General features: G+C 51.1%; 4 protein-coding genes across 7 annotated transcripts in view; 3 read left to right on the top strand and 1 right to left on the bottom strand.

Annotated features, from left to right (window-relative positions):
* The first annotated feature begins 138 nt into the window (after window positions 1-138).
* Window positions 139-6,876, top strand: GSC2 (goosecoid homeobox 2). Its single transcript, XM_076353013.1, has 6 exons — window positions 139-377; window positions 828-959; window positions 1,047-1,140; window positions 4,083-4,482; window positions 5,322-5,569; window positions 6,118-6,876. The coding sequence occupies exons 4-6, from the start codon at window positions 4,167-4,169 to the stop codon at window positions 6,220-6,222; spliced, it is 669 nt and encodes a 222-aa protein (XP_076209128.1). The 5' UTR covers window positions 139-377; window positions 828-959; window positions 1,047-1,140; window positions 4,083-4,166; the 3' UTR covers window positions 6,223-6,876.
* Window positions 6,877-7,530: 654 nt separating this feature from the next.
* ESS2 (ess-2 spliceosome associated protein) lies at window positions 7,531-17,589 on the top strand. Its single transcript, XM_076352760.1, has 10 exons — window positions 7,531-7,694; window positions 8,012-8,180; window positions 9,141-9,236; window positions 10,442-10,608; window positions 12,560-12,677; window positions 13,417-13,550; window positions 13,697-13,799; window positions 15,178-15,287; window positions 16,217-16,332; window positions 16,884-17,589. Exons 1-10 carry the CDS (start codon window positions 7,548-7,550, stop codon window positions 17,167-17,169), a joined length of 1,446 nt encoding a protein of 481 aa, XP_076208875.1. The 5' UTR covers window positions 7,531-7,547; the 3' UTR covers window positions 17,170-17,589.
* A 573-nt stretch (window positions 17,590-18,162) lies between these two features.
* TSSK2 (testis specific serine kinase 2) lies at window positions 18,163-19,134 on the bottom strand. The gene has a single exon (XM_076352761.1). It carries the CDS (start codon window positions 19,132-19,134, stop codon window positions 18,163-18,165), a length of 972 nt encoding a protein of 323 aa, XP_076208876.1.
* Window positions 19,135-26,428: 7,294 nt separating this feature from the next.
* The window catches only part of DGCR2 (DiGeorge syndrome critical region gene 2), a 50,378-nt gene continuing 49,871 nt past the window's right edge, over window positions 26,429-26,935 (top strand). For all 4 annotated transcript variants that reach the window (XM_076352862.1, XM_076352863.1, XM_076352864.1 and 1 more), the window contains exon 1: window positions 26,429-26,660. In XM_076352862.1, the coding sequence (XP_076208977.1) occupies window positions 26,582-26,660 (79 nt within the window). In that variant the 5' untranslated portion in view covers window positions 26,429-26,581. The remainder of the gene's footprint in view (window positions 26,661-26,935) is intronic.

The raw sequence follows: 26,935 nt of genomic DNA on the forward strand, positions 1-26,935 counted from the left end.
GCAGGCTCCGGGGGATGGTGGAAGCTCCTGGCAGCGCCGGTCGTGCTGAAGGCTGCGGGAGAAGGCGAGCCTCCCCGCCCGGCGGTCGCCGGGCGGGGAGGCTCGCCTTCTCCCGCAGCCTTCAGCACGACGCCGGATCCACGGCAGGCTGCGAGTCAGGGATGAAAAAGCAACATCATCTGAACCTGTTTCCACGGTCGGTGGAGAGCGAGAGCCCCCCAGAAGGGCCGAAAACCGGGGAGATGGTGCTCGCCGCTGAGCACGGAGGAAGCCGGACAGCGTGAGGCGGTGGCTGTAAGAGCTCCGAAATACCGAATGAAAATGCTTCAGAGTGAAATAGTCGTCTCTCTCCACCGTGCCTCATTGCATCGGAGAAGGTTTGGTCCCCTGCAGTCCTCCTGCTACGCCACGGGCACCATCCCTGTTAGCCAGCATCCCTGTTAGCCAGCATCACTATTAACATGAATAGCCAGCGGAGGGACTCCGCTTCTTCCTGCGGGATGGAACGGCCTTTGGAGAGAGGAGCAGATTTATTATAACACTTGATGTTACTTATCATTAAATCCAAATGATTTTACCTAGGTTCTTTTTGTCACTCGGCACAGGGTTGAACTATTTTAACAGGCATGATTTGGGGGTTGGACTAGATGGCCTTTAAAGGTCCCTTCCAACCCAACCCATTCTATGATTTCTGCATCTTTATTAAACACAGTTATAACTCCTGACTAATGCATGCCACTGAACTTCACCCAGCGGCTATCAAGATAGTGCTCCTGACTGGTTTTGACCTTGAAGGATTGTTTTTCCCCTGGGTTTTTCCCTCACAGTGGCACTGGGGCGAACGATGGGCATCGGCTGCTTGGGTGAATCAGTGGCACGGGCAGCCCAGGAATGCACGGCTGGGACGGGCCAGCATCTGCGCTGGGTGACCAGGAGGATGCTGAGATGTGGCTCCCTGGGTGAGCGCTGTGCTTGGGGACAGAAAGGCCCCAGCCTGTACTTTTTGGCAACGTTTGCCAGCAGTGTCCATCTCTGTTCTGCTTTAGAAATCAACCTGGATGCCCAAATCCAGCCACGGGTCCAGGTTTGCCCTGACTGCTGCCAGTATCAACCAGTGAAACAGCCCGGGACTTACCCCAGGTAAGGCAGAGCAGTGCAGGAGGACGGTCACGTCCCTCAGACATGCTCTTCCACTCCCCAAGCCCTGCGGTCACCCCACAGGGGTGAGGGAGTGGGGGGAAGCGCTGCCAAACCAGAGCTCCCATGGGTGCCAGCACCCAGGCAGGGGCAAGGCGAGGCAGGGTGCTCCTGTGTTTTAGGGTCTCCAAAGCTCCCGTTCCCATCCCCTTGTGCTGCCTGCAGAAGGGAGGGGCAGGGGAGGAAGAGGGGGATTTTTTTCTGGTTTCACCATAGGAAGGATTTCAAACCCTATAAATTCACTTTTGACAAGCGAACGGCTAAAGCAGATTAACCTTTTTGCTAATCCTCTATAATGGCTTTGGAATCTCCTTAACCAATAAGAAAATGATAAGAGCCTGTTTCTTTTCTTTTTATCTATATCTATATTGTCCTCCCTTGTCTGCATTTTTTTTCTTTCTTGTTTTATTTTCCTTCCCTTTTCTAATATGAAATAGCCCAGCGATCCTATCTCCTGGAGGCTCAGTAAACAGAACATCAATAATCCCTTTCCTTTATTCCTCTCCGGTAACAGGGTGCAGAGAAGTGTCTGCCGATTGGGATTTGATTACCAGCAGCTATCAAAAGTCTCTTTGTAAGATCTGGGTCCTAAATCCCATAATTCTTTGATAAAAGAAGTATTACCAGTCCATTTTCTGAAGTGAAAGGTACGGGAGGAATGAAAGAAAGCAATCAGCAGAGATCCTAATAGGCTAAGTGCATGTGCGGTGGGAAGGCAGGGACGGGTAGGGGAGGCCAGGGAAAGGCGTCCTTTGTTAAGGATGGGGAAGGAGAATTAATCCGCTTCAGGCCTATGATTATTACAGCCGAGAGCAGAAAGGGTCGGATCCTGCGCCTGCCCATGGCACGTCCCAGCTCGCCTCCCCTGCCGTTGCTCTGGACCGGCATGGTGTGGGGAGCAGAACCCGGCCCCACATCCATCCCCTGTGTCAGCGTTTGGGCACATGCATAAAAGCTGGGAGCAGTTTGCAATGATCCCTGGCGTTAGTGCATCCCCAGTGCCTCTCTGGAGCACTGACACCTTGGCAGGGCAGCAGTGAACATGTCCAGACCAGGCGGCTACAGAGGCGTCTTCCTCTCAAACCTACAGCAAATATATGAAGATTCATAGAGTGTGGTTATAACTTATGTTACGCCATCGGAATAGCTGAAGGAGAGGCAAATAAAGGGATGGAAGAAAGAGTAGTGGTTTGGTTTTAAGTGAGATTTTACAGAGATTTGAGGGTCACAGGTAGAGCGGCTATGGGGCATCTCTTCCCGGCGCTGGGAGACCAGCAGGGTGAGGAAGGGCAGGCAGAAAGCAGGGCCAGGGAGAAAAGAACAGGGACTGAGAGGGGGCTCTCCGGGAGACTGGCTCTCATGTCCGCGTGATGCTGGAGGGTTTGCTGGGCTGTTCAGCATGAAGTCGCGAGGTGCCACGAGGACCTTAGATGTGCAATGGTTTCACAGCAGTCACCTGTCTGTCTCCTCGGTGTGCCGTGAGTGGGACTGGTATCTTCTCTCCCCTGCAAAGAAACACCAAGCAGGAGAGCATTCCCCACATGAGCTCCTGAAGCCTTGCTACTCGCCTTGGCTTAAACTGCACTGAGGGCAAGAGAACTTGGCTTTAAACTTTCCTAAGCAACCTGAGCTCAACCAGACCTTCTTTATTTTAACCCCATCTACTTATTTCAGTTATAAACCCAAGATGGAAGATGTCCTCTCTCCTCCTGTGGATCGCATCTGCCAGGCCCTGCTGTTTGCCCTCGGGAGAGTGGGTGCCAGGCGTCCCCTCCCATCCTGAGTCACCGCTCTCGGCCGTAGCCTCACCCCAGTTTCTCTTGCTGGACAGAAGAAGTTGGGAATTGAACTGACAAAACTTTGGGGAAGCCTGGCTGCCCCCGGCAGCCATCCTGGCTGCTCGGGGCTCCCTGAACCACCCATTAGCTGTGGCACCAAGACCATGCTCCTGCCCGAGCTGCTGTGGGACCTCGCTGCCTGCCTGCACACGGAGGCAGCAGGCAGCAATCGTCCCCTTCCCTTCCCGATGCTGAGCAGGGGTACAGCTCAGCTGTACAGGAGGTGGCTACATGCCACTAAGCAACGTCACAGAACTGCCATGAGCTACCAGTAATCTAATTTATTAAGGGCTTTGAATCCTTGCAAAGAGTACGTTGGATACATGCAAAGCATCTGCATTATCGCTATGATTAGAGCAGCAGAGGTGGGGGAAAGGGGAAGGAGGGAAAATACAATTTTTCTGCTTTCAGCAGAAAATAAATCAACTTTCACAGAGAGTTCTGGCACAGCCAAAGGCTGTGCTATCATTAAAAATTATTTTTTATTAAGCTGAACTCTCTCCTCTCTCATATTGTATGATATGACAGCTCTCTTTTGATGGGAAAGCTTTCATTTGGCCAGAGAAAGGGATAATTTGCTTCTTTTAAGGAGTTAATCCTCTGGTCCATTTCCGGGCTGGGAACAGCTATCCTCCCCCTTCCTTGGATCGGAGGCGGCAGCACAATGGAGATCATAACCACCTCAAATCTACACCCGAGATGGAGAAATCAGATTTCCTTCCCCGGTCATTTTTGTGGGATTAGCTAAATCTTAGATCCAGACTAACCCTTCACAAAGCTGCCAAGATTAGTTAGAATTTATTTTATTCACAGGGGGGTTTACGGTTTTCTTTCCAAAGGGATTATATCTCTCTCTATATATATATATTTAGGGTGGCTTCAGTTATAAAGCAGCTAGGTTACAGGGAGAAAAAGTGCATGTGCGTATAAAATAAAAACTTGGCTGCAAGAATGACAGTCACTTGAAACGCCAAGACAAGGCAGTGATCCCGGATGGCTTCGCCGGTCCGTTTTAAAAGCTACGTAATCTGTCCTTTTCCTTGCGAGACCCCACTCCAGAGTTAGCACACGGAGAACAAACCCCGCTCAGCGTGAGCTGCCTGTTCCTGCGGCCACTGCTGCCGGCAGAGGATGTCTTCGGAGCCAGCATCGGACGCCGATGCCGGCAGGAGAGGCCTCAAGAAGCCGTGTTCGTTCAGCATCGAGGACATCCTCTCCAGCCCAGCAGAGAAGACCCCCCAGGTCCTGGTCCCGCTGTGCCTGCGGGGCATCTTGGACTGCGCACCCAAGGGGCTGTGTGAGCTGGAGGCCATCCCGGCCAGCTCCCTGCAGGAGGAAGAGGAGGAGGAGGAGGAGGAGGAAGGGGAGCTGGAAGGGGCAGGCTGCAACTGCTGCTGCTGTTCTCACACGAGCACCCGTTCCCGGCAGGACTTGCCGAGTTGGCTGGGTGAGTGTTTGGGTTTGTTTCACGGCGTAGGGCTCATGGAGGGGCTGGTGCCAGTGCTGGGTGGAGGGGAGAACCTGGGCGTCGAGTGACAATATAGCGTCTGGCCTGCCACCACGGTCGTCTTCTCAGATCCCAGCTCCGGCGAGGGGCAGCAGGATCCATTCTCAGCACAGCTCCCAAGAGCAGGCACTTTTACCTGCAATGCTACCAGGTTTTTAAAAGCAGCAGGGACTATTTATTACTGTCTATTACTGTTCTATTGTAAAACACTTGAGAGGATGATGCTTCTAGGGGTGGAAGTTCTCTGTGGAGTGTGGGCCCCATGGTCATGCTGCCCATGCACAGAGCTGTGCCTGTGCTTCCTGACAACGCTGGCCCTGGGGAGCCTCACTTGCTCTTTAAGGAAAAGAGTTTTTGGCTACATCTAGCAAAATTACTGCATCTAGCAAAAAAAAAAAAAAAAAAAAAGTAGCAAACCCTTAAAAATGCAGTTCAAGAGCATCCTGAAAGTTCACAAATCCGCTGTGTCGGGACTGAAACTCAGGTCCTAGCTGGGCTGTGAGTTTCCATCCATTTTCTGGAGCTGGCCATAGTGCAATCGGTAAGTAAACAAGGAAAACCCAGCCAGTGCTCCCTGCCTGCACACTTCTCCCAAAGTGATGCTCTAGGCCCTTCTCTCACTTGCATGGTGATCGCGCAGCTCGTCACCCACACCAGCTGGCCGCCTGCCTCCTTCCAAGCCACATGTGCAGATGCAACTTGTGTATGAACTGCCTTGAGCAAGATGGGTGCTTCGGCCCATCACCCCTAATGCTGCTGCTGTACCTCTCCCCCTGCAGACGCCCGGTTCCCCTGGCCCATGCAGCTCTTCCACTCGGCGGTCAGGGTCTGCAAGAGTCCCCAGGGGAGCCTGAGCAAGCTGCAGACTTTCCACCAGATCCAGCGCCGGACGCGCCGGCATCGCACCATATTCACCGAGGATCAGCTGCAGGCCCTGGAGACGCTTTTCCATCAGAACCAGTACCCGGATGTCATCACCCGTGAGCACCTGGCAAACCGCATTCACTTGAAGGAGGAGAGGGTAGAGGTGAGATCCTGCCACTCGGTGAAGTACTGTTTGCTGCAACCCCCTGAGAACACAGTCCGGGGCATCGCAGTGTCTTTTTTGGGAGCTGCAGACCCAGGGCCTCATTTTAAAAACCATCATTGGGTATTCGACAAAACACAGTTTAGGTGTGGCAAGCAACGGAAGAATATAAAACAGTTCTGCTGGGCTGATTTGTTCCGGTCCCGTAAATCCACTCACTCCGTCTCTCCTAGATTAATCTATATAAACACAGACATGCCCAGTTCTGCTCATCCCCTGCACCCGACTGTATATTCCTTATTTATGTGATCTGCATGACTTCCGAATTTGCCATGGGGGGGGTCCCAGCTCCCTTGTGCCCCTTACATGTATCTCAGCAGGATTGCAGGGGCGGGACTGATTAAATTTTGTACCAAACTTTTGTATCGGGAAATACACTGCAGTATCCTAAAGCTTACGCTGTACAGCCCAGGAGTGTAACTGCCTGCCCCCCTCCAAGTAACACATGAAATGCAAAAGTTCTTCTTTTCTCGTTTTGCATTTTGTAGGTTTGGTTTAAAAACCGTCGGGCCAAGTGGCGGCATCAGAAGAGGGCGTCTGCTTCAGCGCTGATCCTTCAAGGCACCAAGAAGCCCTCTGAAGAGAGCTGTTAGTGGTCGCAGGCTGCATCTCAGCAGAGGAATGCCAAGAGCACCCATTTCCCGTAGCTGGCAGGTTCCGTAGGGCGGTAGCCCGAGGGGTACTAATGAAGCAAAAGGGAATCTCTGTGATTCCCAGAGGAGGAGGACAGGTAAAAGCAGACATGGTACTTTCACATCCCAGTTTCTCTTCCAAACCTAGTTCACGTGGCAAATAACTCACCAGGCATGACCCTCAGATGCTTAAGCAGAAACCACTGCCAAAAGCCTGTGCAGGCGACAGAGCTGTACCAGTGTTAAATGTGTGCGCTTCAGGAGAAGGGGAGACTCCCCTCCTTGTCTCTGCTCTGTGCAGGTAGTATTTGTGCTTGTTTTACCACTGTAGATTTGCAAAATACCCTGCAAATGAATGTTTCCTATTTTCAGCACCTCGATGGCATCCAGAGTCGCTTTTGGGGTTGAGCTTACCGAACGGCCCATTTGTTCCTTAACAAATAAACAGGGATTTCTCCCTGCAGCCCGTGGGAGAGGTGATCCATCCGTTGTGGTGAAAGGGCTTGGCACGGTGAGCGCCCAGCTCACCTCCGCGGCCAGCCCGCGGCGGTTCCCCGTCAGTGCAAGCGGTGCCCGTGTCCCCGGCGGGGCTGAAGAGAAACCACGTCCTGTAAAGCCGCGAGATAAATAAAACTGTCCCCGTCACCTCCGTGCGTGCTGTGGAGAGCTGTGGAGAGCCGGCAGTGGGGGGGGCCCTGGCCATGCCTGCCAGCGGTGCCGGCTCCCCGCGGGGCCTTCGCCCGCCCCGCGGCGCCGGGGAGGCCTTCCACAGCCCTCGAGCAGCCAGGCGGTGGCCCCCGCTCCCCGGGGAGCCCGGGGTGTTTCTGAGGAGCCCCGGGCGCGGCCGGGGGTGGTGCTGGCGGGGGAGAGACCCAACGCGCGGCCCGTGGGTGCCAAAGGCCTCACCCCGGCCCCGGCCTGCACCGGCAGGGACAGGCTGCGCCCCCCGCGGCTGCCCCCAGGCCGGGGGCCGGTCTCCCGGCCGCAGTCCCCGCGGCCCGGCAGAGCCCAGGCCGCGAGGCCGCCGCCGCCCCGCCGGGCCGAGGTCGCGTCGTTGTCACGGAGCGGGACGGGGCGGGTCCTCCCGGCCGGCAGGGGGCGCGCTGGCCGCCGCGCGCACGGCTCCGCGCGTCTCTCCCGGGCGGGGCGGCGAGCGCGGGACGTTCCGGCTCCCCGTGGCGCGGCGGCGTGACGTGACGCCGCGTCGCGACGTGACGCCGCGTCGCGTTCGCGACGGCGGCTGAGGAGGGTCAGGGCGCTCGCCGGCCACCCGTGCCCTCGGCGCTATGGAGGGGGCGGCGGTTCCAGCGGCCTCCTCCGGCGCCTTGGTGCCGGCTGCCGCCCCGGGCACCGCCGTGGCGACGGGGAAGGAGTCGACCCCGCCGGCCCCGAGGCGCCCGAAGAAGATCCTGGATGAGGAGGCCTACATCGAGGTAGGCCGGCGGGCCTGGGCCCGGGAGGCCCCGCTCTCCTGGCACCCGGGCCGAGCGGCTCGGGTCCGCCCGCGGCCACTGCCCGCCGTAACCCCGGCTGCGGGTCGGGCCTGGGGACGAGGCAGCTCTGGGGCCGCCCCCTGGGCTCCTGCACGTCCTGCGGCGACGGCTGCCGGCGCGCTGCCACCGGCCCAGCCTCGGCTTGAAGCGCCCGTGGGCTGCCCGGCCTTCCCGAGCGCTGTGTGCGGCTGGCCCCGAGCTGGGCCGGCACTCCGAGGTGTCCCGGCGCGGCCTTGAAGTTGTCTCTCTGTTTGTAGAGTTTAGAGAAAATCGTTCAGCGAGACTTCTTTCCTGATGTGGAGAAGTTGCGAGCGCAGAAGGAATATCTGGAGGCTGAAGAAAACGGCGACTTGGAGAAAATGAGACAAATCGCTATCAAATTTGGTTCCTCCTTGGGTAAATCATCGAGGGACACACCTGCACCCTGTAAGAACTTGCTCGCTGGGGTATAAGGGATTTATATCTAATATTACTGCTCTGGTTTATCTAACTTTGTGCAGGCAGTGCTTATCTTAAAGAATCAAGATTGACATTGCATGGGAATTAGTATACCGGGTTGGGCGGTAGCCAGTGTCTGATGGCTGATGCTGAATTTCTCTTTGATGGTGTCTAATAATTCCTTCTTGAGGGAATTGTTTTGGAAAAAATGGCTATTGAATAACCATTCCTCACGGACATCTTTTGCCAAGTTCCTGCTCCCTAGGGGATGTTACATGCTCTAACGTGCAATATTATACTATCAGAAACTCTTAAGTTATGTTTTGAATCCTTATTATAGTTTTAGGGGTTCTTGTTGCATCTACAGATGTGTAAGATTTTCATACATTGAGGACAGAAGGTGTCGGAAGCTCATGATTATCAGAGGTTCACCTAGCAGGCATCCAGTGCCCTGTTGTGTGTGTGCTTTCACTTCAAGTTCAGATGTTTCTTGTACTAAAGCCTAGTCCCTGGCTGAGCTCTCATGGTGGGGTTTAGGTAACTAGCTTTCTTGTGGCGCAGGGCGTGTGTCACCAAGTGATTTTCCTTCCTCTCCTACTGTAGGTGCTGGCCCTGGCCTAGGTTAGGATTGTTATGCTGCTGCTTGCTTCTGTTGGTTAAAGCTGTAAATAGGGTGACAAATATACTGGGCTGTGGCTCTCCTGTGAATTTTTCCCAGCAGGAGAAAAATAATGTCTTAGACGAGAGCAAAATCTTGTTCAGTGGTTGGGACAGAATTGAATAGAATATTTTGGAGTCTTTTCACTACTTTTTAATTAAATTCTTCTTCTCTTGATATGTCTTCTGTGACTTGTTTGGCACGTGACCCTTACTATGGTGGAAGATGTCACAGCAAGTGTCCCGTTCCGTGCTCTAGTAACCATGTGAGCCTTTTTTTTTCTGTCACAGATGTTACGCCGGCCACGTTTGAAACCCCAGAAGTGCAACCAGGTGGTCTTCCACTGGGGAATAAATCCAAAGCTGGCATCAAAGCTGCAGCGGAAGGTAGAAGAATGATGTTTCTCTAGCTGAATTCTTAAGCAGCAGGAAAATACTTTTGTGAGCCCTGTCACCTGTAGGGGTTTTGGGTATTTAGCAGATGTTTAAGCAGTTTCCTTTAACCTTCTAGTAGGTGAAAATGATCACTCTGAAGTTGAACTTGATGTAATGTTTTATGTCATGTGTGTGAATTCTCAATTATGGGTCTCTTTATGGCTGTGTAAATTCTGAACTCAGTTGGTCTCTTTGAAGGCAGTAAATTTTTCCTGTGTGTTGTGGTTCAACCCCAGCCAGCAACTAAGCCCCACCCAGCCGCTCGCTTACTCCCCCCACCGGTGGGATGGGGGAGAGAATCGGAAGAGGAAAAGTGAGAAAACTCATGGGTTGAGATAAAGACAGCTTAATGGGTAAAGCAAAAGCCGCGCACACAAGCAAAGCAAAACAAGGAATTCATTCACTTCTTCCCATGGGCAGGCAGGTGTTCAGCCATCTCCAGGAAAGCAGGGCTCCGTCACGCATAATAGTTACTTGGGAAGACAAACGCCATCACTCCGAACGTCCCCCCCTTCTTCCCCCAGCTGTATATGCTGGGCATGACATCATATGGTGTGGAATATCCCTTTGGATCAGCTGGCGTCAGCTGTCCTGGCTGTGTCCCCTCCCAGCTTCTCGTGCACCCCCAGCCTGCTCGCTGGTGGGGTGGGGTGAGGAGCAGAAAAGGCCTTGACTCTGTGTCAGCCCTGCTCAGCAGTAACGAAAACATCCCTGTGTTATCAACGCTGTTTCCAGCACAAATCCAAAACACAGCCCCATACCAGCTACTGTGGAGAAAATTAACTCTGTCCCAGCCAAAAGCAGCACACTGCATCACCTGCAATTAATTCTGTAAGTAAGCAAAGATTGTAGGGGCAGAGCTATTCATATAGTATATTAAAAATGTCTGCTAGCACCTGGCCACTTGTGCGTTTTCCCTTTAACACAAATAGCTATAAATGCCATAAAAGGTTTTATGTGAAAGTTGGTTATATGCTACCCAAAAAGAATTTATTATTGTATCATTCTGCGTGTATTTTTTTTTTCACTGAGCTTTGTGTTAATTATTAGTCGGTCCGTAGAAAGCTCGCTGTCAGAAGGGATCAAGAGTTATGTATAGTGCTCTCATAGAAAGGGAGGTATTAACCTTTCTCAGGCTTCTTCCCTTCTCTTGCTAGGAGAAGCAGAAAAAGATGATAAAGATGTGCTTCCCAGTCTGGACAGCTTCTTAGCAAAACACACGAGTGAAGATAATGCTTCGTTTGAGCAGATCATGGAAGTGGCCAAAGAGAAGGAGAAAGTCAAGCATGCTTGGCTGTACAGTGCAGAAGAGCAGTATGCCCAGGTAGGGAAATGGCTCAGCTGTATCTCTGCTCTTCCAAAGTGACACAACAGGGAAACACCATTTTACTATATTTCTTTCTTGTTTGATTAAGGAGAATATTATTTCACCCTCTGTTTTCAAATCCTGCTATAAATACGGATGAGAATTCATTGGTTCTGAGCATGGGGCTATTGTGTTAGACTGTTGAATTACTCATATTATTGAATAAGAATAGAAAGGTCTTGATTTTGAATAGTAGGTGCATGGGGTGATCACATCTAAATCTGAGCTAAGCCTGAGTTTCCTGGGTCCTGTGACAGCTCATTGCTTCCTTTTGCAGTTCTGTTTTTTCCCCATCTGTAACCCAAGAATAGTGTTGACATAGTTGCTGAGGATCTGTCTCTTCCTAAAGCTTTGAGACTGTGAAGCATTGCACTAAGTGCAAGTATTGCAGTTCTCGGCAGTCTCTTCCATAAGCAGCAGGACCGAGGAGAGCAGCTGAGAACAGTTCCTGCTGTTTGTCCATCAGCCCTTTATTATTCACGGTTAGATTGTCTGTCTGTCTTCATTTTTCTGTTTCTATTATCAGTAATAATCCATTCAGCTGCCGAAGTAAAGTACTGTACACAGTATGGCTGGCTGTGCTGTCTTCCTCAGCTAGCTTCGTGGGAGGTTCAGGAGCTGTTCTCGGGCTGCCATGTCGATCTTTGTCCATCAGCAGTAAGCAGCTGGCACTGTTGCCAGATGTGTGTGTCAGTGATGGATGTGAGCTGCGGTGCCTTTTAATGAAGTTTGGCACTGACGCATGAGTGTTTACTGCTGCTGTTGTGAGTGTCATGTTTTTATCCCAGCTAATGTAAACCCTCAGAGTCTGTTACAGTAGAAATGCCCTCTGTGGCTCCTTATGCATCTTCTTTGCTTGAATGCTTTCATCCAGAATTAAAAGGCAGGCGGCAGGAGAACATTCCCAAAGCACAGGGGTTGTTTCAGGTCAAGGTGAAGTTGCCGGAGCCGGTCTTGTGCTGATGTTGTGCGTCTTCTTGTCAGCCAGCACTCTGTTCAGACCTTGCACGTCCTTGCGCAGCGTGTCTGTTAGTGTAGCAGACAAGTTCGCTATGCCTCATTTAACGTATTCAGTGACAATACTGCTATTTAAATATACATGGACGATACCTATTAAAGACAACATCAGTTGATGTCTTTAATATTAGCTTCTGGCAGTAATTGTCTAGTTTAATTAGTGTGAGAATTTTAAAATGGTCCACCACTTATCGGTGGCTGACTGCATTCTGTTAGTTTCTTTTTGGTATCAGTGATACTAGTATGCTGGTAACAGCACGCAAGTAATTGCGTGAATATGTCAAATGCTTCCATACCTGCACTGCCTATGTAAATGTTTGAAAACTCTCTGATTCAGTATTGAAGAAGCATCTGTTCTTTGGTTACTGCTTGCCTCAGCTAACATAGTTTGCATGAGACTAGGATGGTACAAATATTCCCCCAAGGTTACATGCCAAAGCCTTGTAGACTGCCTTAATATTAGATATGTGTCATATGTTGCTCTTCCCTTATTTAGCAATGAATGCTTCATTTGAATTTTGATTAGTAGATAGAAAAAAAACAGAAGTAGTTTGAGCCATCACAAGTGTTGTCACAAGATGTAATAAACAAAGTCATAAACATAATCTTTCTGAGAAGTTAATTCTTTAGTTCTCAGTTGTTTTTATACCAGAACTGCATATGGAGTTGTTGTTTGCAAGCTCACCTGGGAACAGGACGGTTTCTCAAATGCCATTTGCCAGAGAGAGAGTGCTTGTGCCGTGCCAGATGAAAGTGTGCTAGGGCAGGTAGCTGAGCTCATGATTGAGCTCTCCAAGTTGTGTATGCCTGATTAAAAGGTTGCAGGAGTCTGTTTCAGATCTGATTTATTTTTTCCTTTTTTTATTTTTTTTGTTTCCCATCGCCCTTTCAGCGACGAAATGAGAACCTGGCACTTCCTTCAGCAGAGCAGCAAGCTCTGGAGAATGTGAAAGCTGGACTGGAGACCTGGGAGTACACGGCTCGAAACACCCTCATGTATTATCCGACAGGTGAGGCGCGCAGGTTTCTCAGGAGAGGCGTTGGTTCTAGGTGGGTTGACTCCAAACAATGCTTACAGCACTCCTATAGATGACTGAGCAGCTCTTACTGGTAATACTGCACTTTTTCTTCTGTGAAGCTCAGATATGTAAAGTTGTTTAAAAAGTCTTTTTTCCTTTTTTTTTTTTCTCCTTTTCTTTCTTTGGACCTTGCTCCTTTGTCTCTGATTGCAAAGTTTGATCATGTTCTGTTTGTCACTGAGAAGCTCATTATCTGTATTATAGAAGCACTTGTCTTCAGGAGCCAAAGCTCTTTCCGGTTTGGTCTATCTTATTTATGAGCACTTTCTTGTCTTTATTCATTCTTTGCTTTTGTTCAAAGAGTGCTGCTTGGGCTTGTTGGTCCCTTGGTTGCTATAGAAAAACTACATCATTTTGGAAACTCGGTTTTCTTTTTGGCTATAAATGTACAATCGATAATTTCTGCAAACCAGTAAGTAGAGAAAAGAAAGTCTTGTTGAGTGTTTTCTTAAAAAAAAAAAAAATTATCTTAATTTTATAGATTTCAGGTGTTACAAAGTATATATATAGTGCAAATTTTGTTTTAAATCACTAGAGATACATACCGCAACTGCTGATGGATTCTGTGTTGTGTAGGAATGTGTGGCAAGTGTCACATTGGTTGGGAGCTTTAGAGCACACTGCCTAGTGTTACCTGAGCCCTTTCTTAAAAGACATTTTGCTTTTCAAGGTGTACCTGATCAGGATGGCGTATTTAAGAAGCCCAGGGAAGTTATCCATCGAAACACCCGTTTTGTGAAGGACCCTTTTAGCCAAGCCGTGAGCAAATCACAGCTCCAACAAGCTGCAGCCCTCAATGCTCAGGTTGGATAATTTTACTTCTTCTGACTAAAATCTTGTTAGACTCTGTCCTCTAGTGTTGTTCGTCAACCAGGAGAACTGTGTGTGTGCTAGATACAGCTGTCTCACACCTTTCTCCACATGGATGGCATTGTCTCTTTTTATTTCAGTACAAACAGGGCAAAGTGGGACCAGATGGGAAAGAACTGATACCCCAAGAGTCTCCAAAAGTGAATGGATATGGATTTGTGGCTACCCCCTCTCCTGCCCCTGGTAAGAGGGTTTTCTTATTTTTTCTGATGTAAGGGGACTGCTACTGCACTTATTTTGGTGCTCTGTTTGTTCAACACTGGGGTATCATTGTTGGTTTAGACAAGGAGGTAAGCCTTCTATCCGTATATGTCTCATGAGCTGGTGACTTTCTTGTGTGCTGTGTATGCCAGCTCGATGCAGTGCTTAAGTCCTAGTCCAATACACTGGCAAGAGGAGTCATGCTGTACCCGAGAGGCTCTGAGCAAGCTGCTGTGTCATTGCTTAGGAATCATCTAGAGGGCAGTGAGCCTTCCTAGGCAACTGGGGTGCTGTGGCTGCTTGTTTTATCCCTGGGTGATGCTTCTCTAGAGCTTAAAGATAAGAATTCAAACGTTTCACAAACATTAACCTTCCAACGAGGTCAGGTGTTCATTTTTCAAAATGAGGAGCATTTGTGTCAGTGTGTCCAGTAGTTTGCTGAGTGATGGTTCAGCCTGGCTAATAGGGATGTGGCACGTCTCACTTCCTTCACAGTCTAACCTACTGTTTTCCTCCAGGTCGTCTGCTTTCTAGGTTCTTCCTTTGTCTGAATACACTTGTGTATTATAGATTCCTTTTGTTCAGGTGTATTAGCTGCAGGATACTTTCAGTTAGAACAAACTGATTATTTTTTATTCCAGTTGAAATGTGGTATCTGAATTTTTAGCTGTTCTTCACCAGCCATTACGTTTCCCTGTCTTTTGTTATTATGCTAAAAGGTGAACATACTGAGGCTTTTCCTCTGGAAAGCCTGTAGGTGGCATTTGGAGCGCACCTCCTTTCTCCATTGTAAACGCCTTTTCCAAACCCTGGGCAGCAGGATTTTCTAGCCAGTGACTTAATCAGGCTCTTAGAATCTATTCTGCAGTTGCAGCTGTTAGACAAGGGGCAGTCGCTGTTTGGTACACGCTAGCCTCAAGATGAATTGAGGGTACGTTTGGCTATTACATGTATCTTGAGTCCTCTGCCCGTTTCCCTGCTTTTTAAATAGTTCCCTGTGTTGAAGGAGTTTTCATACAATAGCAGAGGGGAAGACTAGTACTGCAGAGGAAAAAATGAAAGTGTCACTAAGCAAAAGCTCACCAAATGCAAAAATAAACACATGGAAAGAACAGTGCTTGGGTGTTGTAACCTAGAGGGTGACACAGCCACAGGCAATCCTGTGAGTTTAAGGTCGTGCCCTTTTAATGGGAAGCACATGTTGCTATTCAACATCGGCTGTCACTGCCTCTGCAGTGGAGGGGCTCCGTTGTGTTTTGATGAATTTGCTGTGTTTCATAATTTGTTTCTCTGGATTTTTTTTGTGGTGAATGAATAGTCAAATGTCTTGCATGAGCATGACTTCTAAAATTTCTTTTAGGTGTGAATGAGTCTCCTTTTATGACATGGGGTGAAATCGAAAGCACCCCTTTGCGTCTAGAAGGGTCAGAAACGCCTTACGTGGACAGAACACCTGGACCAGCCTTCAAGGTATTTCATGTCAGGAGTCAGCATGTCATTCTTTTGAGGGGGGAAGGACTAAGAAGGGAAAGGCAAGTGAGTAATTAATAGATTAACATTGTTGTGGGAGTGTGACACATCTCTGGGCTGTGTTCCCAGTCCTTGAGACTAATAATCTAGGTTCTGCTTGGAGGGTGGAGGTGGACATGGCTCCACATGAAAGCTACTTGGTGGAGATACCTGAGGTGGAACACACGCTGTTGGCAGGAGAGTGAGACTCAATATTTGATGATGGGCCCAGACAGAGGGGCTTTCACAGCAAGCTGAAGAAATGCCTGATTTCTCTGATTTTAATGTATGAACGGTAGAAATTGTAGGATTTCCCTCTTTCTTGATCTTCTGGCTGTCACAGCCTGAGGCAGGTGTATCACTTGAGAGTAGAAAAGGCGCTCTGGCTTTGCTAATGGCACCTGACCCTGCATGCCACCTGTCTCCTGCTGGTGTCGTTGAATGTAAGCTGTCTGAGACTCTTAGTTTAAGAAAGGTGTAATTTGCTGTATGTGCCTCTGTTTTGTCAGACGCTGAAGCCCTTGACTGGTACTCCTGCTGTTTAGCAATGTCTGTGTTTGCCTGAGAGCAAGCTAGCTGGCTGGCTACAGGCCAGGCTAGGCAAGACACAGGTGACATTGTTTGTCTAGGAGAGAGCAGGAGGAAATGCCAGAGATAATGGCTGCCTCCTTGACTGAACTGGTTTTACCATTTTTGGTACTTGCTAAGATAGGTTGAAGGTCTCTCTGTGTCCTTTCTGGCTTTTATATAGCAGCAGAGAGGTGTGGGCTGACCCCACTTCTCCACAGTTTAGATCCCTGTAGGCTGGAATCCAACTGTGAAGGTGCTTTGACTCATTTGTGCAGCACTCATGAGTGCCTTGGCGAGTGAACTGTTTGACGCATTTATAGATCCTGGAGCCTGGGCGCCGTGAGAGGTTAGGACTCAAGATGGCCAATGAAGTGGCAGCTAAAAACCGAGCAAAGAAGCAGGAGGCACTTCGAAAAGTGACAGAAAACTTGGCCAGGTGAGACTTCTGTTCTGACAGCAGAATTCGGGATGGGTATTTTCTGATGATACTTAAATCAACGTATGTAGAAAGGGAGGAATTATAAGAGTACTGGAAGCAGGAAGAGGTACAGTCAAACTAAAAGTTTTTAGAAATTAAAAAACTTAATTCCTGAGGGAAGGTGGCTGTTCTTGATATTCCCTCTTGTCAGCATTACTGTTCTGCCCTACAGCCACCCAGCAATGCATCTGGATCAGTGTCTTGCCTCATTGCAAAGAGGAGACATGATAAGGCTTGCTTGACTGGGTCACGGGAAGGACGGAACAGGCTCAAAGGAAAAGCAGGCAGTGCCACCCAGGTTTGGGAGGGATGTAGGAGGTTTCTCTGTCACTTGTCTCTCTAGAGAGACAGGCTGCATTTACCTGCAGGCAGAATGACTTCTGCAGCCAGTGGGTCTGGTCTGTGGGGGGAGTGGACACCGAGCTCGCCTGTGGAAGCATTGATGCTCTTCCTGATAAATGACAGATTTTTACTGTAAAAATCTTTTAAAACTGTTTATTCTATTCTAGCCTCACTCCGAAAGGACTAAGCCCAGCAATGTCACCAGCTTTGCAAAGACTAGTAAACAGGACTGCAAGTAAATATACAGACAAAGCCCTGCGAGCCAGCTATACTCCTTCCCCAGCCCACACAGGAACTCCTGGTTACAAGACCCCAGCAAGTGGGCCTCATACACCCACAAACACCCCACAATCTAGGACAGTATCTCAGACGCCGATGTCTCAGGATACTACATCGATCACAGACAATTTACTGCAGCTTCCTAAAAGAAGGAAGGCATCTGATTTCCTCTGAATATTCCAGTCGCCAGCAAGGTGATAGTGAACTGGCTGTACTCAGCTGTCTGCAAACTGGATGTTGTGAGCCATCGGTAGTAAGGGGTGTCTAGGCACAGCTGCCAGAATGGAAGCCAGTGGCTACAAGATCTGGGACCAGTGCTGCTCTAGACTATATAGCTAAAATAGCCTGTGATGTGCTTTTTGGAAGCAGAGTATCTCCTGCTGTGGTATAACTTCCCTTTGAACTGCATGGGTGGGATGCACAGGGCTGCTGTAACAAAAGGATGCTTCCTGCAATGGCAGAGAATATTTCTGGACTCTTGGAAAACAGCGATAATTTTTTAAAGATATAGTTCTCTTTTTAAGATGGCCATGCATTTCAATATGTTTCTGTACAGACATGCCTATTTATAAAATGTGGTAAGCCTTCCTAAAAGGTTGAACTGGACTTTCTTCCAGCTTGTCAAACTTCTTTGGTCTTGTACTTTGCAGAAGAGGGGATACAACCACGTATATATCGAGACATGACCCAGAACTTTACAGGGCTCCTCTTTAATTTAAGTGGAGTTTAAACCGATGCTCTTGAACATACAGTGGATCTGTCAAGAGAGTTGGTACGTTATGAAAACAGTATGCGTAAGGTTTCAGACATCTGTTGACACTTCCTAATAACCTGCCTTCTTACTGAATCCAAAATGTGGTTGATGCACATGTGAATTCTGCAGCCGGTGTAGTCAGGACCTTGAGAAATGTGAGCAGCACTGAAAGAAACTTTCCAATGTGTTTTGAAAGAAACTTCTCACCCCCGCCAACCATCAGAGACAGGTCTTTTGAGAATAATAGTGTTAAGCTGTTCATTCACTTCAGCAGATGTACTGTGTCTTCTGTTGCTATACTCTGTAAAGCCAAATTCGAGGACTATTGCTGAAAGGGTCCAGAGAAGCTGAAGTTGAGAACCAGCAGTTCACAAGTTAGACCAACTTTGTGATATTGTTAAAACCAGCGATCCTTAAGAGGATCCCGTTTCCTTCTCCTCTCCTTCCCCTTCTGCAGAATGGGATTTGGCTTGCTGCTTGAGCTCAGGCTTTCCTTCACGCACGTTTTGGGAACACTCACCCTCTTCTGCAGCTGGCAGAGGGGAAGGGATGGTGGATTTTGGATTCTGCAACCATGAGTGTTTCAAAACTTCATCTATGCACAACCTCTGAGACACATTGGGCTGGAGCAAGTGGTAAATGAGGTCCTTGCACTCTACAGTCAGGTATCTTGAGTTGGGGAAGGGAATCCTGTGTTGTTTCTGAATGCAGATCATTTTCCTGACATTGGAATCATCAAATGGCATTAAAGCGTAGACCATTGTATACAGGATAACACCCAGGCTCCATATGTCAGAAATCCTGGGGTCACAAGGAATGCCCTGTAGCACTTCAGGGGCTGCGTACGCAGCAGACCCGCAGAAGGTTTTGCTGAGAATAGTTCTTCCGTTTTCATCCCGAGACAAGGATTTGGAAAAGCCAAAGTCTGACAGCTTGATGTTGAGGTCTTCGTCGAGAAGGATGTTCTCACACTTCAGGTCCCTGTGAGCGAAGTCCAAGTCATGGCAATGCTTGATGGCAGAAGCCAACTGCTGAAATTTGATGCGAGCGATGTCCTCTTTCATAGCTCCCGTGATCTTGATGTAGTCCAGGAGGTCTCCCTTTTCCCCCAGCTCCATCACGATGTACACTTTCCCAGCTGATGTCTCAAAAATCTCATAGGTTTTGATGATTGCGGGGTGGTGCAAACGTCGCAAAGCCTCTATTTCCCTGGGGAGAAATCTTTCCAGGAAGTCCCGAGGAGTTTTCCTCTTGTCGATTATCTTGACGGCCACGTTGCATTTCAGCCGGTCGCAGTAGGCAGATTTCACTTTGCCATAAGAGCCTTCTCCTAGCATGTTGCTCAGGCTATAGCCTTTCTTTCCAAGCACCACAGCATCATCCATGGTGGGACAGCTGGGGGGAGCTGCATGAGTTGGTGCTGGTGTGCATCATGCGTGGTGGCAGGTGGCATGCCCATACACCATGATGGCTGCCCGGGGCACTGGTGCGGCGGGCGGGTGGGCACCCCAGCGCTGGCTGCTGTGTGATGTCACAGGCAGCCATCCCTATGCGGGGCACTTGGAAAGACCTTTCAGTCCTTTTATAAAGTTAGTGGATGACATCATCCAGGGCAACACTTAACATCAAGTTGCTGAGAAGCATCGGTTGTGCTCTACCTTCTTCGTAAAATGATCTTTATATTTAGTTTAGCTAACAGGATGGAAGTAGCTTAAATGTTTTTCTTTCCTAAAATGTACCTAAGTCTTTTTATATTTATTCACGTTAGGTGAAATTTTGTCTGTTGTCTTTTTGTATGTCTCGGATGATCTTTCAAGCCCCACGTGGGCTTGCTTCTAGCGTATGGTGGCCTTGCTCCTTGTCAGCCAGCTTTCCTCAAAAGGGATGGGATGCTGCTTTTCTTGTCTTCATAGGGGCTGTGTTCAAGAACTGTTTTTTTTTTCCTCATGGGCTTGTTAGGGGAAGGAGGTGGCTTCTCTTAAGTTCATTTCCCTGTTCATCTAGCCCCTCCATTTTGTAGCTCTGATGATTGGCTGCTTTTGTGGGCTTTGCAGCTGGCTTTTTCTTAAACACTTGCTCACTGGGGGAGTTATGTTTTGACTTCCAGTTTCTGGTGTTCTTGAGAAAGGTTCACACCAGCACCTTCCTCAGAAGGGCTCTGAGGATTACTGTTTTGCGTGTTGATTGCTTCACTGTAATCAGCCTCTGGGGCTTTTTGCTTAGCGTTGATTTCAGCTTTTTCAAATTTGTTTCTACAGCTGCTATGTGTGTGACTCCAAAGACTTGATGATGTTGATGATCACAACACAGGGGCTAGGGACAATCCTGCTTCGTCCACCAGCATGGATGACAATGTCATTCTGAAGAACAGAAGTGGTACTTCTGACAGCCACACTGGGGCTTTTGTTTGGGTTTTTTTTCTCCCATTCTTTGAAACTTTTGGCTAATTTTTATAATTAGCCAAAAAAATGAAGAGCAGTTTTAACCATACATAGCCTGCACTCAGAGCTGTGGCTGCTCCAGTATGAGCAGACCTTTGAGTGTGGGATGAGCACTTGTGTGGTGTCATCCAGCCCGGAGAAGCACCGAGCACCTTTTAGTGGGAAGCAGGCGTAGCCAGATGTGTACTCTTCTTGCACCACACCTGAGTACAAGACAGCCTGTGTAAGACTTGGCAGTCTTGACATTTGCTATAGTCAGGTGATGTTTTACCGAGGGAACATCCACGGAAAATCTTATGCAGCTCTTTGAGCAGTGCCTGCAGCCTTCTGTAAGGTCTGGGGTGTTTGATGCTGTGTTTGTCTTCATGCAAGAAGAAGCTCTCCACCGTTTCCACTGCCACTTCCAAAACTCATGTCCCTGACTGAAAAACCCTTCCAAGGGACTCGATTTTTATAGTGCACCTTGTAAAAATCAATTGATCAACATGGCATTGGTAGGAATCGTGACTGCAAGAAATTAGTAATTTTTGCTTTTTTTTAGTTCAGAAATAATTGAAGGCTAAGTTTTTTTTCTTGACGCAAAAAAATTATTCTCAGGTACTCATGAATGAATGTAAAGGGAATCCATTTACTAATGTTTCTGTGCTTTCAGAGATGTTCTTTAGGGACTGAACTGGCTAAATAACAATGAAGTTCTCAGGTAATTTAAAAACCTAATTATTTCATAATGATCACGCGATCTGCTTATATCCATGAAATGCAGGACCTCCCTGTTAGGGTACGCAGGGAGATGGTCAGGCCCTGGCCTGCAGTTTGGGTCACTGAACGGACCAGGACAAAGGAGTAGATGTGACATGAGAGATGGCTGGATGCAGCAGTAACAGGTAGCTGCTGGACCGCTACAGAGAGCACCTGGGGAAATGGCTGAGCTTCACAGATGATTGAGGAGGAGCACGGGGACCACCTTGGGCGTGGAACCTGGCGAGGTGGAGGTGACCCAGTGAGAGGTATCAGGAGCACCAAATTTGGCTACAGATGTAGCAAGACTGGGCCTAACAGGAAAAAAGTATCCTCTACTTATTTTGGTTTTTGGGAGGAGATGACGGTTAGAGAAAGAGAGGTATTAGAGAAGAACAAGCATGGGAACATGGAGAGAAGTTGGGATATGGGCTGGATGTGCGGAAGCAAGCTGTGATCAGCATGCGTATCTCAAGCCTGGTGCCTGATCTCCTCCATCTTGTTGGATGATTCCTACCCATTTGCTGGGTGTGGGAGCTCTCTCTTCTGGGCATGGGGTGCACGTAAAGGCTGGGCAGTGTTCGAGGGACCATGGATGAGGTGTACACGTGGGTCAGGAGCGCGATGGGGCATGTGTCTTCCGCAGCATTTCAAACTGGTCATGCTCATACCAAGATGTAGCTGGAATAACAGAGAGGGGAATATGATATCTGAGAATGATTAGTTCCACGTTGTGCAATTCATGCTTAAAAGCAGATGGCATTAAATATCCTGTGGGACGGTGTTGGTTTTGTGTTCGCCCTCAAGTGAATTAACCTAAACAGCCCTACTAAAATCAGAGTCTTGATTCTGCCAGACTGAAGGGCCTTCACGTGTTTGCTGGGAATGTAATTTATTTCAGTGAATTGCTATAAAACTGGATCTCTTGAAGGGGATGTAGTGCTCTTCAGATGGGCTATTCCTGTAACGCCTGCTGTAATGTCTGATCTCTGCTTCCTGCTGCAGCTCAGCCCCTGCTATCTGTAATTAGGGAATCAGTAAACTCTTTGTTGCCAGATATTTTTGCTGCTGTAGCCTTAGCAGATAATGTGCCTTACAGGGCCAAATCCAGTGTGAAAAACCACCTTGGTTCTTGATGACTTGTGATTTCCCCCCCCCCCCCCCCCCATTTGTCAGAGGGTTATTTTCCTTTTGGTGTTCCTGTGTATCTGCATTTTCCTATGTGCAAGGCCCAAGCACACTTCCTCCCTCAGCCAAAATAGCACCCGGAGCTCTCCTAACGCCTCAGAGGCAGTTGGTGGTGAGCGGCGGCGGCAGCGGGGCTCTCCTGGGTGGCAGGGCTGGCTGCAGTGGGTTACTGGCTGCTTGCAAGAAATCGTGGGAGCCTCAGTGGACCTGGGGCCCTGTGGTTTGACGTGGGACTGTAACATCATCACGTGCAGAGTCTGTGGGTGCTTGCATGTACAGTTTGGGGCCTGGCTCCTTGCTCCATGCAGGAAAGAAGATGAGGGACCACAAGGGATTCTTGTTCTTATAAGTGGACAGGAAAGAGGGGGGATTATGGTTGATTTGGGGAACAGGAGGATGTAATTCTTAGAGAGAAAGTTGTAAGAACCATTAGTGAAGAGCAAGTGAGGATGAGGGATGAGTTGCTGTAACCTGGACAGAGAAGGCAGGCTCAGATGCCTTAAAGAAGCAAAACACCGATTACACCAGAGATGACTGCTGCTCTTTTCTTTGTGGGGCACAGGTAAGAAAATGCTGAGCAGCAGACAAGCAGCAACACAGGGTTTGGTGAGGTGAGTAAGTGAGAAGATAAACTCTCACAATCACCCCACGCCATACTTTGAGCAAACAGCCAGGCCGGAGTGGCCAGGGGAGCGGTGGGGGCACCGCCTTGGGGCAGCAGGCTGCACTCCGGCTTAGTTCTGCTGATCACCTGCAGCCCACGTGAGCCGTGTCTTGCGGCAGGGAGCTGAGTCTGCAACGGGACTTCCCAAAGGCACCAAGCCCCAAGCTGGTTCCCTCTGGACTTCATCTTCAGGGCCAAGAGCATTCCCCTGGGGCAGAGGTGGCCACCCCTGCCATGGTGCAGGGGCTGCAGCTTTGCCCCTACCTGAAAGCATGTTCCAGTAAAGGCTGGGGTTCTTCACTGCTTTCTACTTCTCTGATTATTTAGCTCAGAAGGGAAGCTGTGGTTGGAGATACTTTGTTGTTTTGGAGAACTGGGCTATTTCTCTGCAAAAATAAAGGAAATTGATCCACTCACTCAGGGGAGGGGTAGACAGAGCAATTCCCGCTTCCTCATATTTGCATTTGTTGCCTCTATCCCAGCTCTCTGCAGCTGGCCTCACAGCAGCTGGCTGCAAACCCCAGCTCAGAGTCAGGCCAGTACGAGAGCTGGGTTCGGCCGCCCTCCTCGTGAGCCCCTTCCCTCTGCTCCTTCTGGGCACGACAGCTTTTCTCTGCTGGTTTTTGGGCACGGATGATCTGCGCTCACCGGTTAGAGAAACGCTTGTTCCCAGTAGGAAACTGGGAGTGCCTGGGATGTGCCAACTCCCGCATGCCCTAGGCAGATGCGCTCAGCGTTTTTTTGCTAGCACTTTCATCCTTGCCCCTCCTGCCCAGGGCATCGGGCTGCCCCCGGCTCCCCCCGACGCAGCCCCTGGGTGCCCTGGCCTCCTGCCTGGGGGCTCGGGGCCAGTGTGGCTGCATGGGGCGGCCCTGCCTCGCACCTGCCTGTGGCTCGGCCAGGGCGTTGACAATCCTGCAGTGTCAGTCTCTGCCAGTGTTACAGCGCTCGGCACGGCACAGCCCAGGGAAATGGGTGCCTCTTACTCTTCACCTTTGTGCTCCTGTGTGGCTGGGTCATTTATTGCCTGTTTACTCAGAAGTGCTGTGCGGGTTGCAGTGCTCACCTGGCATACAGGCGTGCTCCAGACCTGCCTCTGTTCAGAGCTGGCGGGGCACCGTGGGCTGCGGCGTGGGGAAATGAGGTCTGTGTTTTCTTCAGTCAAAAGCCAGGGAGAATCAGCCTGTGCCCAGTCTGCTGTTCTCATTCCGGAGTCATTGCAGGGCATTTACTTATACATGGGTGATGGGGTGTCATGGGCTTGGGGTGGATAAGGAACGTCCTGGATCAATCTGGGGTCAGCATGTGCGGCTGGGCTGAGAACAGCCTCTCCCCACAGCATCCCTTGGGAGGACCAAAGCCGGGGAGTTTGACGCTCGTGCCTTTGTGCTGGAGGATGTTGTCATGCTTCGGGTCCCCACAGACACTCGGATCATGACAGTATTTGGCTGGCAGCACATGAGAGCTAGCAAAATGGGTTTTGGCCTAAATCTTCAAACAGCTCCCTGCTGCTCGTGACGTACTCCAGCAGGTCCCTAAGCACACACGTCCCCCGCCACGCAGCCCTCCTGGGGCCCTGCAGGGCTCACAGCTCCAGGCAGTGGAGCCACGGCTCACCTTGCTGCTCTCCCAGCTCTGGGGTCTTTGTGGGCATCAATTTCCACTGCCACATTAAACTTTACATTTAGCTTTGGGAATAGCATCTCCCCAGTGCTGCTGACCTGAGCATGGCAACAGCTCCAGTGGGGCCGGAGGCGGCGAGTGCCCAAGAAAACCCTCAGAAGCCCCCGTCCCCCTGCCTGCAAGTCAGCAGCCGGTGCCCGGCTCAGGTAGTGGCTGGGGGAAAGCAGAAGCAATGTGAGAGCAGATGTATCTGTACATCCATTGGGAATACCCCCAAGGGAGGTTTGCCGCTGTGTATAGCGAGTAATTGGTATTAACAGGGAAACGGGAAGTGTATGATTGGGTCAAAATAGTCCTTACTGGGATTTCCATGTTTTATTTGAAAACTTCAAATTGTAGCATGAAAGTGAAAAACACTTTGTTGTAAGATACTTCCAGATACTTTAGTTCAGCAAAATTAAAAAAATATAAAAACTTCCCAGGCAGCTTCCCAGCTTTTGGCTTTGACTTTGAGTAGGGTTTTACTGAAAAGCTGGAATTCCCTGCAGAGGAAGGTGCTGGTTCCCTGCGACCCCAGCAGCCACCATGGCTTGGCCGCCATGCCCTGGTGCTGCCCATCACCGGGGGAAATTCCATCTCAATCTGGGCAGTGGGCATTGAAGGTAAAACTGCCTTTTGATCCCAAATGCCACCTGGGCTGACCCCCAGCACCAGGAGAGTTGTGGCACCGGGGATGGTGCCACCTCCCCAGACTGGGCTCCCTGGCAGGGACAGCCACCACCCTGCCCGGCCTGATGTGCAGCAACACCCAGGGTCAAATTCCTAAAGGCACCTGTCATGTGCAGGGCCATTAACAACGATCTGAGCTGCACATTTAGTTTTCTTCATGTGTTTCCTCTCTGGCTGGGCCTGGGAACCGGGAACGAGGTGTTTCCAGGAGGTATGGAAACACCGGCCAGCTCTGGCACTGCTGTGGTGCTGAGAGCTGCCAGAGTGGGGCCCTGGCTGCGGGGACATCCCAGCGCCGGGTGCCGCTTGTCGGTGTCACCCCTGCAGACGTGAAAACAGGGACCATCTCACCCCGTGGTGGGTGGGCGGGAGCAGATTAATGAAGCAGGCAAATGATGGTCAACCTTGGAGCCCGCTGGGGCTGGGAAACCCCAGCACTTCGTGCCTGTGCTGCAGGGACAGGCAGGGTGACGGGGCTGGGACATCCCCGCAGCAGCAGGGAAAGGCCATTGCAGCAGGGATGGAGGGGACCAGGAAAGGCTGTCCTGGGAGACAGAGAAGGCTGGTTGAGGCTGTTATGGAGGGGATGGGGAAAGGCCGTCTAGTGGTGACTGAGGTGAATGGGAAAGGCCACCCCAGCTGGCAATGCTGTCCTGGGGGACAGAGGGGACCAGTGGAGGCCATCCCGGTGGGGATGGAGGGAACTGGGCAAGGCCATCCTGGGGAGATGGAGGGACTGGCGTTGCCATCCTGGTGAGGACAGAGGGGACCGGTAGAGGCCATCCCGGAGGGATAGTGGTGGCTGGCAATGGCCATCCCGGGGGGCAGAGGGGACTGGTGGAGGCCATTCTGGGTGGATGGAGGTGGCCGGCGATGGCCGCCCCGGGGGCACAGAACGGACTGGGCAAGGCCATCCCGGGGGGGACGGGGGAACCGGTGGAGGCCGTCCCGAGGGGCGGAGGCCGCCGGTGAGCGGCGCAGCCACCGCCGCCGCCACCTCCCCCCGTGCCCGGTGCCGGCGCCCCCCGGTCCCCCGCGTCGCTCGGCCCCGCCCGTCCCCGTAGGTGGGCGGGGCGTGTGCAGATATGGGCGCTCGGCCCCGCCCCCGCGCCGCCGATTGGCCGGGCGCCGCGCGGTGGGGGGAGGGGGGCGTGGCGGCGCGGGGGGAAGGCGGCGGGGAGGCGCGGCCGCCATCTTGTTCGTCGCCGGAGCCAGGCGAGCGGCCTGCAGCGTGGCGCCGCCCGACCCCCGCGCTGCTCCCGCCGCAGCCGCCGCCGCAGCCAGGGCCGCTGGCTCCCGCCCGGGGGCGGCGGCGGACGGGGGAGGGGAAGAACTCGGTGCGGACGGGGGCCCCCCGCGGGCCCGGCGGCGGCCCCTCCTCCCGCCGCTCCTCGCGTCCCTCCCCGCGGGTTTGTGGCGCTGCGCCGGGGGAGGATGAACGGAGGATAAATGGTGCCCAAGGCGGACAGCGGCACTTTCCTCCTCCTCTTCCTTCTGGTGCTGAGCATCACCGAGCCGCTGCGGCCAGGTAGGGGCGGCGGGGCGGGGTGGCGGCGGGGCCGGGGCCAGGGCCGGGGGTGCCGGTGCTCCCTCCTCAGCCTGCGGGCGGGTCCCGGGCTCAGAGACGTGCGGGCGCGGGGGGCGCCGGGGCTCCCCCGGGGCGGGAGAGCGATCGGCGGGCCCGGTTAGCCTCTGGTGAGCGGCGTCCCCGGGAGGTCAGCGCGGGCGGGTGCGGAGGGGCGCCGGTGCCGTTCCCACCTGCCGGGGACGGGGCGCCGGGAGGAGTCCAGCTCTGGGGTCGCC

This window comes from Aptenodytes patagonicus, chromosome 15 (genome assembly GCF_965638725.1).
Source record: "Aptenodytes patagonicus chromosome 15, bAptPat1.pri.cur, whole genome shotgun sequence".
In the NCBI taxonomy this organism is placed as follows: domain Eukaryota; kingdom Metazoa; phylum Chordata; class Aves; order Sphenisciformes; family Spheniscidae; genus Aptenodytes; species Aptenodytes patagonicus.